Consider the following 9,536-nt stretch of genomic DNA (forward strand, 5'->3'; position numbering starts at 1 on the left):
GTAAATATTCTTACGGCGTGATGGAGTTCCTTTACTTCGCTTAGTTGGCATCCACCTGCGTTCTAGTATTATGTATTATGCCTCGTGGTCCTAAGAGATTATCTATTCTATATGCTTAGTGTAACAATGATCCGTGTATGAAGTTAACTGTAGGTACAGAAATAGACAATTTTAAATTGAGTGCTGAAGTTTTGGCACTAAGTAGGTACAAACAACTAATTATTACAAATGGGTTTATAAAACAAAGCGTAACAAAAAATATCGTACCACAAATTGGGCCCTTCAAGGCTTCTACCCTTCCAGGCAGCACAGCCCCTTCTCTCTTTAGGCTGGCTTTTCCAAGACAATACCCCATCAAAAGGTGGTAATGTTTCTTGACATTATGAAGAAGCCAACCATCACAATTTGGCGAGGCTTCTTTCAAAATCTTAGCGTCATAGTGGCGTGGTCGGTATGGTGTTGGCGTGCCACCCTGGTAGCCGCGAGTTCGATTCTCGGGCATTCCATTGAGGGGTGAGAGATATGTATTTCTGGTGATAGAAGTTCACTCTCGACGTGGTTCGGAAGTCACGTAAAGCCGTTGGTCCAGTTGCTGAATAACCACTGGTTCCATGCAACGTAAAACACTATACAAACAAACTTACAAAATCTTACGTAGCTGTCTACTGTAATCCACGGTCTACAGCAGCCTTCGCTGCGGCCAGCATGCTTCTGTTCTAGGTAACAAATAACTGTAGACAGAAACAAATGTATGTTAGTGTTTTTACCCCATTATTCGAGAGATTAGGGATGCCTATAGTGGGTTATAACAATTAGGCAGATGTTCCTGTAGCTTACTCGTAGACTATCAACAGTCTTACTCTTATTCATTTTACAAATCGGATCTTAATATAAGATTTAGGTGAAAGACCAAACGCTTGGATCCAGTGTGTCAGTACTGAAAGGCAAATTGAGGATAAAGATTTTAAAAGTGTAACAGAAGAAGACCTCGCAATCTGTATCAGTGAAGGGATGCTGCCTTATGTTACTGTTTCAAACGAGGTTAAAACTTATCTAACTAACACACCCAAGGTAGAAATATATGTTAATGACAGTTTTTTTTCAGTAACATTTAAACTTATCAAAACTTATCAGAGATATTAGTTAGCTACTAAGGCAGAACCACAAGCAGTTTATAAATGGTTTTATCATTCTCGGCCACTGGCTTTTTTTATTGCCTGTAACAACTGCAAAAGGATACTTGGATGGCTTTTTAGATGCAAAAAATAAAAAAAATAGTGCACATAATAGTGCATATGTTAAAAAAACAGACCTTTATAAACTGACCTTTACAATAATTATTGCAATAAAAAGAAACTGTAACAGACAACGAGACCAGACTCTTTTAGCTCAGTGAGTCAGCAAAGCATTTTCAAACCGTAACCGTTGAATTAAAAATTGTAAAAAAATATCACAAACAGGACAACCAAACGATTTCCTGCACAACCATAGCCGTTGATCACAAGGTACGGAAATATATATATATATATATATATCGATATATATATATATATATATATATATATATATATATTTCAACAAAATTGTTATACCTATCCTACACGATAAGATTATGGTATACCAATACATAATTTTTCACACTAGATAATAAGTGAAAGTAGAAAATAAAATACGTAACGTATAGTAGACCTCTTTATTTGGTACTTCTAAACATATGGAGTCCATTCAATATTAATCTGATTATTCTTATGACCTAATGGGTTAAACCAGACAACATACAAGTTATAGAAGTTTCACTAAGTCATCATGCATCATAACAAGAGGCTGAACGAGTTTGACTATAATCCTTAAATGTAAGCCTTCATTCATTGAATAAGATAAATAATAGTTATGTTGACAGTGAACACTGATGGTATAGACATTTTGACAAAAACATAGCTTATCACAACATGACCTTCATGTTGGTCACGCCGCAATGTCTTTTAGATCAGTCCCTGAAGAAGATCTGTTTTCTACACGTGATTTTCATCAGAGAAAACGGAGAAACTAGACCCAGAAAATACAACGCCCAACTACGACATTTATCGGAAAAGGAAATCAATTGGGGCTCAGGAGTAAATTGCAGTTGGTTGCGATTTCCGAAGGGCAGTTACTCCTCACTTCTTCAGAAAATGAAAACAAAATATTTCACATGTTAGGCTTACGACAATTTCGAATTTCCGTGCATTACATGGTTTAACTTCTTACAATAGAAAAGCTTAAGTGTTAAGTCTTATTACTCATCTTCCAACTTCTGCGTGAAACTTGCATGCCGTATCGACTACGTATCTAAAAACCAGCTTTTGCTCTGCAGCGCCAGTTTATCTATCTCGAGTTACTAAAATACTTTCCTACATACTTTATATCCTGCTTGACTTGGTCCCTTCAAACAATTCAAAAATAAGTTTTTCCAGCTCGAGTCTGTTGTGCAAGATCTTTCCGTTTCTCATCAGCCATTACCAGATGTGCTGATACAGGTAGTACATATTTGAAGACCAAATCATTAGAAGCTGGTGGTTACTGGACCAAAAAGCAATGTGATGCACTTCATTACAAGTTAAACGAAAGTATCCCTACAGAGCCTATTAGTAGCTCCTATATAATGAATCATTGCTGCACTATGAACAACCAGCTACTGCATTTTGATCTTGAAATACATTTACAAAGGTATTCTATTTTCTCTCCTCTGGAAGCAATGCAATATTAATGAAGATGGATGAAAAAATATTTAATTTCAAGGAGTTTGGGCAACAGTTGACCATGAGGCTTTGAAGCCTGCAAAACGTCCTGAATTGATCAGAAGTAGGTGGCAACTTTTCATAGAAAGACAAAATAGTGTAGTACGCTAAAAAAATATTTTCTTGTCAAATTTCTCTAACAAGCATCTATACTTGTTTGTTTTATGAATCACCATTCCAGTTTCTCTGACAATAACCACACTTAAATTGTACATTAAACCAAATCACTTCCAATTTGGTAAATGCATTAAACCAATAAAGCAAGATGGATTGAATTCCATCTAAAGTTTCAGCCAAACGAGCCAACGAATCAAATCAATGCCTCTACAAATGGACACTAACAAACTGAAATGGGGCTCTAATGAAAGTACTGAGTTATGCACAAGCACACACATAAACGAAAGCAGACAGACACGTACAGATATACATTATTAATAAGCTCGCAATGATTAATAGTCTCGACACAGAGTTGGTCTCAACAAAAAGTGAAAACGCTTCTTTTTTTCATTCTGTAGTGATGACGTCGACAATTCTCAAGGAAATCCTGGCTCTGCGTTGTCGAAGCACTGCATGATGATGCCTAGTTGGGACTAGCAGTCAGTTTCTTCTTTGAACTCTTACGCAATCAAAATGGAGCTCTCTCCTTTTATCAACAAATAGCACCTTCTAAAACAGGGATTTTTCATCTACTGGTAAACACAAATGTGTTTTATTTTTCTGTTACATTGCATGAAATATATGAAGTTCAATTTGTATCAAGGGTTTCAGTAGCTGTAAAACTAATTGTAAACATAACTCTGGAAGCTTTTTTTTCGATGAAAAATCCTGTACTTCAAAAGAATTCATCCATGCGTAGCACGTCGAAAAAAATACTGATAAATGGTTAATAATGAAATTATTGAGACTGAGGCTAGTATGCTGAAAACTAGAAACTGAAAATAGAAAAACTATGTTGCTTTGTACCATTTTAAAGGTACGAAGTACATTTTGTACTGGACATTTCTGATTATGGCTTATCTCTCCTCAAAAAGTGAACGAAAATAGTTAACACAATAATAACACTAATATATTTTCCTAATTTATTCGCGGCGAGTTTTGTTTATAAATAAAATACCCACTACGATTCATTCCATGAGATTCGGTACCTATCATTTAGTGCGAAATTTCTCTCAGACTGGGAGCAGAACATAAAAGCTGCGACACAGACTAGAGTGGAATGTACCACAATACCTAAGAAAGGGAACGAACCTTCGTTTAAAATTAAACCTTGATGTGAGATTCATAGTCCAAAGACTAACAAGTGAAACACCGCGATCCCTCTCTGAGTTTGCAATCGCGAAAATGTCAGCACATGAGCAACGCTCTTTCTATATGATCGACGAAGCAAATATTTTCCAAAGCTGTTTACATACGATACTGGTAGGTAAAATCACCACGAGCAAGCCAACAAGTTCTCTCAAGACCATTCGTATTTGCTATATTCTTTATAAAAGACATCATAAATTTTCCACAATAAAACATTTCTCACTATGGTAATTGTACTATATTCTGAAACATATTCCTATTTCCAACCTCATTGACATCAAAAGCGCCATCCAAGAGACCGCATCACTGCTATTTAGTTCAATGGAAAAGAAGGCAAACTGAACAAATAAAAAGTATCTCTACAAGTTCTACTCGACACACTTCACTCAGTAACTCAAAGGAGACATTTATATAAACATACAATACAGAAATTTCGGTATTCAACGTAAGATTATTATACTGAAGTTCACTTGAAATGACTAACTCTCACTTAAAACTACTTTCAAATGCAATTTCACTCATTTACGTGAAGAAGCAATGGGATAATCTAACGTTCAGTGGTTGTACAAATCATCAAAATATTAGAGCCATTTTTCTTTTCCAGGCAACAATAATACATCGTCACGATCTGTACACAAGTAAGCGTCACGGTGCTCTAAAGCACTTATTAATCTACTCCCTCCGTTTCACAAAAACTCATTTAGGAATACTGAAATAGTTAATACTGTCTTGGAATGATTTGCCTAATAAATAAGCCACTAACAAAAGTCCCAAAATAAAGTTGATTTTTCACGACAAAACAAGCAAATCATCAGCAAGGCAATGTTTGGTTTTAAATAGGTAGTAATTTATAATTTGCAAAGTTTCAAGACCACAAATCAAAAATTCTTTTCAGAGATGACCACAAAACTTAGAAATCTATAGGAAATGCATCGTATGTACAAATTCAAGAATTTCTTTTAAGGCCATTGTCGAAATTTTGATAATAAGTACCAGTACAGGACTTGTACAGCTTTTGTAAAAAGCACTTAGAATAGTACCCCTCTATTTTCAGTTCTACTAAAAATCCAAATCTAAGCACAAATATGTTGAACTGTAAATATCCTTAAATTCCCTTTTTATAAAAAAAAAATTATAACAAAAACTATCATATTCTGCCTATCGACTTCATACAAATTCTTTCTCGAAATCTGTATAACTTTCATAATTCTGTTTCCCTTCTCCTGCCTATGGAAATAAAACTGCATCGGCTACATTAAATAGTAAAAGTTAAAACATTTAGTTTTTATAATCTTTGTATTTTGGTGTAAGATTGCAGCAGACCAAGATCTTGAAAGCACTCAATCCAAACTCTTCAAGCTACAGGTAATTCCCTAATGACTACTTTATACTAAATTCATAAACAATTAATATATGGTTTAATTCTCAGGTATCGATACCCACATTTACCAACAATTACAACATTTCTGTATTAATTCATTCCACTCGAATACTGATGAATATAACCAAGACAAGTCCATTCGCTTGAACTCATCCAAAATACCCGTTCCATTTCACAAGTTATCTACGCAAACCTCCACTTTGTTGAACGAACACAGTGGCATTATCATCACTTATTCTTTCAAAATTGCTTATGGACTTCACCATTTTTAAATCACTCCATTTAAAGATAAATCCACTTAAAAACAGCACTTGTGCATCTTTCCACCAAATATTTATTGACATCGCTCAAATATAAAAGAGAGGGGGCATCTTTCACTCGTCTTCACAACCATACCTCCTCACTCTGAGCAACTAGTCATACCCTCTCCGAAGCCAGCTCCGCCGCCGGGGAGAGCCTCACCGAGGAGTTCTCGTTGCCGCCCCCGCTGCAATCCATTTTGGAGGCGGCAGAGGCTGGGTGGTTGGGGTTGGTCTTGCCCCCGGGGGACTGGGCGCTGCTCATCACCGAGTTCTTCTCGCTGAAGTACCCGCCCGGTTTCGGCTTCAGGTGGCGATTGTTCATTTCCATGTGGACAATCTTCATGAACTCCATCTGGGCAGCCAGTTTCTGGATCTCCTCCTGTTCGACGAAAATTTGTCATTAGAGAAGGAAGGGAGAACAAAACTGAAGGCAGAGAGAAGAACATCACTGATGGGAGATATGATTTTACGTAAGGTATGCCTTTTAAATCTTGGCAATTGTTGTTAAAAAAGGGCATTCTTTTGTAATGTAGTAGTGTGTTTTTTCGTTCTTCCCATTCATTCCTGTTATACGAATGAACTAGGTTTAGCGCCATAATTATTTAGAGGTAGCAAGTTTTTTATCTTAATATTTTTCATCAGGAAATAGACTACAATTACGAAATAAAGGAGTATACAGACACAAGTTTTCCATCTTAATATTTTTCATCAGGAAATAGATTACAATTACGAAATAAAGTATTATACAGACACTTGCACAATATTTATATGAAAAGAATAAGTGAATTAAAAATTAATAGCATATTATAATGTCAAAATAATGGTAAGCGGCGGCCATAATCTAGGTTAACCTACCTAAACCAATTCGTCTACTCACTCTGATAACAGGAAAACGTGAAACCTGACAGATTCGGGCAGACCGAACACCGATAAGAAGCGAGTTGGGAAGAAGCCCCATTCCACTCCAAATGTGAGTCATTTACAGTTCACGTCTTTTAGTCATTCATTCCTTTGGTCTGTTTTGTTATGTTAATTTAGTTTTCCTCCTTATACTATTTTCTTTCGAAAGATGAGAGGGTCTTTATTCTGCATGTGACATCACAAAAAGAAACTGGTCTTTATTCTGCATGTGACGTCACAAAAAGAAACCCTCTGTTGCTGTTACAACACTATTTCGTTCACTCTCAGATGGCCGTAACTTTTCTTAGAAATTTTGCAGTCATATCGCAGTTCATCTAGAGTTCAGACAAATAAATCCAGTAGACCGAGATTCAATATACATCGTCTTTTTGCACGAATCTTATCTTCCAAAACTACAAACGATACAAGACGACAAGCGTTGTCCTACAAATGCGCACCGTTGCATGTAGTAAGCTTGGTTGAGATACTCCTTCCTACATTTTGAGGCTAATAATCACTTCTCCATTTCAGAATAATTAATCTGTACATATTAAGATTTTTATACAGTCACAGTACCGTATAAAATAAATCTTAGTTTATATATATATGCATAATATATATATTCATATAATATTTATATATATATATATATATAATATATTTATATATATATATATATATATATATATATATATATACTATTTATATACATATATATATATATATACATATAATAATATATACACACATATATTCTATATATTATATATATATATATATATATATATATATATATATATATATATATATATATATATATATATATTTATAATTGTATAAAGTTGGCGAGAATAAAAAATTACATTTTATGTCTTTCACTTATTTATTCCTTTTACATTTTTCCGTTAATCTAATTCCCTTTAATTATGCTGCTTGCTCTCCTTAAAAGTTCGTTGTCTTAATTCTGACTGACGTCAGAAAACTTCTCAGATGGAAGTTTATCATCCATATCGAAGTTCATCTAAAATCCAGACGAGAGGCAAATCAAACGCAGCCTTCAGTGAATACAGTGCATCGAGATTCCCTTTGGATCGTCTTGTCAACATGAATTTTCTCTCCCAAATAGCAAATGAGAAAAGACCACAAGCTTTTTTTTTGATGACCCCATCGATTCAACAAGAATTGAATAACGTCCTAATACAGAACTGAAGACTCATGAAAATCTCGAAAACGATTCGTGTAAGATTGTTTGAGACACTCGTTTCTACATCTGAAGAGAGAAGAGTTTCCCCACACATTGTTTGTTGAGACATTCATCTTTATTTAGCTTATTTTTCACTTTTCTTTCCAAGGCAACTTGCACCTGTTGCAAGTTTTATATAGTCGTTGAGCCGTTTCATAAAAACCCCGATGCCAACCCATGAAGACAAAAGTTGTCAAACGTTTATGATGATGATTCTGAATAAACGTTCGTACAGTTCCTCGCAGTCAGCAGAAAGGTTCACGTCGTTATTACAAGCTTTTTGGAATTTTCCTCAGAGTAATTGCTAATTAGGAAAGAGTCGACTTCCGAGTATTTTTTGTCTGCTTGTTCTTCAAGATGGTTCTAATAGAAAAGGTTAATGAATCCTCTAAAATGTGAGGAAAACTTAATGAAATCTGACCTAAAATGTAACTAGGCTAGTTTTCTCATAAACTATCCTAACCTGACATCGTCATAAACAACTTTATTATTAATTATTTTATTATTTTTTTTTTTTTTTTTTTTTTTTTTTTTTTTTGCTCTATTCACAGTCCTCCCATTCGACTGGGTTGGTATTTATAGTGGTGGGGTTCCGGGTTGCATCCTGCCTCCTTAGGAAAGTCCATCACTCCTTCTTACTATGTGGTGCCCGTTTTCTAGGAAATTCACCGTCCCTTCTCATTACTTGGATGTATTATTATTATTATTATTATTATTATTAATTATTATTGATTATTATTATTATTAGTATTATTATTATTATTATTATTATTATTATTATTATTATTACAGAAGCTCAATATTGCCATCAGATCAGTTAACTGTTGTCAAAGAATTAAAAATTACTTCAATAAAAAGAGTATCGTGCATGTAATATATATCTTACTTGTAACTGGAGCTGTACTGTATATTGACTTATGAGAACTGACGGAAATTTCACATGAAAGTCAGTACTGTACTCTATGAGAATACATCATCCGATGCTTAAAAGGACACATTTCTTTTTAAAATATTAACGAGATGCTGAGGTCACGTCGTAAGGTTGAAACAAGACTTCTGGTGTGTCGCTTCCAACTCAAGCAATCACTGCTCATTTATTTATTCATTTATTTATACTTATTCGTTCATTTTGCATACTTATATAGGAGAAATGGCTTGCTTATCCCTTCGGCAACTGCATTTTGAGGAAGCACCACTTCCAAGTGAGTCCTAATCGCAATTATACCCGCCTAATTGATGAGTAAGGGCATGCACGCCGGGTGAATTTACCTTCAGTTCCTCATTTTCCTGGTAGAGATCTGCTGGCTCGTCGTTCATCACACCGAGGCCATTGAGAGAGAAACTGGCAGTGACTCCTTTGGCGCGAGCCCGATTGTCGTACTGATCACCGGTTCCTTTGATGATGCGATAAAACTGAAAGGATGGATCAACAGCAGTGGTAAGCTTTCAACTAACATTGTTTTTCGTAGCTTACTTGTTTTTGAAAATGATAACTAAAGCAGTTTTCGTACACTGTAATTATAAATCATATGTAGATTATTCATAATTGTATGTACTGGACAGAGAATTTATAATACCGTAATATTTATAAAGGCCCCACACTATTCCATCTCATTTTCAGTTCAATA

At 35.0% G+C, this 9,536-nt stretch overlaps 1 protein-coding gene across 4 annotated transcripts in view; it reads right to left on the reverse strand.

Annotated features, from left to right (window-relative positions):
* Positions 1-1,679: 1,679 nt before the first annotated feature.
* Positions 1,680-9,536, reverse strand: part of LOC135221901 (probable G-protein coupled receptor CG31760) — a 979,933-nt gene continuing 972,076 nt past the window's right edge. For all 4 annotated transcript variants that reach the window (XM_064259885.1, XM_064259884.1, XM_064259882.1 and 1 more), the window contains 2 exons: positions 9,178-9,321; positions 1,680-6,144 (listed from right to left, as the gene is read on the reverse strand). In XM_064259885.1, coding sequence (XP_064115955.1) covers positions 5,881-6,144; positions 9,178-9,321 — 408 coding nt within the window. In that variant the 3' untranslated portion in view covers positions 1,680-5,880. The remainder of the gene's footprint in view (positions 6,145-9,177; positions 9,322-9,536) is intronic.

This window comes from Macrobrachium nipponense, chromosome 3, assembly GCF_015104395.2.
Source record: "Macrobrachium nipponense isolate FS-2020 chromosome 3, ASM1510439v2, whole genome shotgun sequence".
NCBI classification, from domain to species: domain Eukaryota; kingdom Metazoa; phylum Arthropoda; class Malacostraca; order Decapoda; family Palaemonidae; genus Macrobrachium; species Macrobrachium nipponense.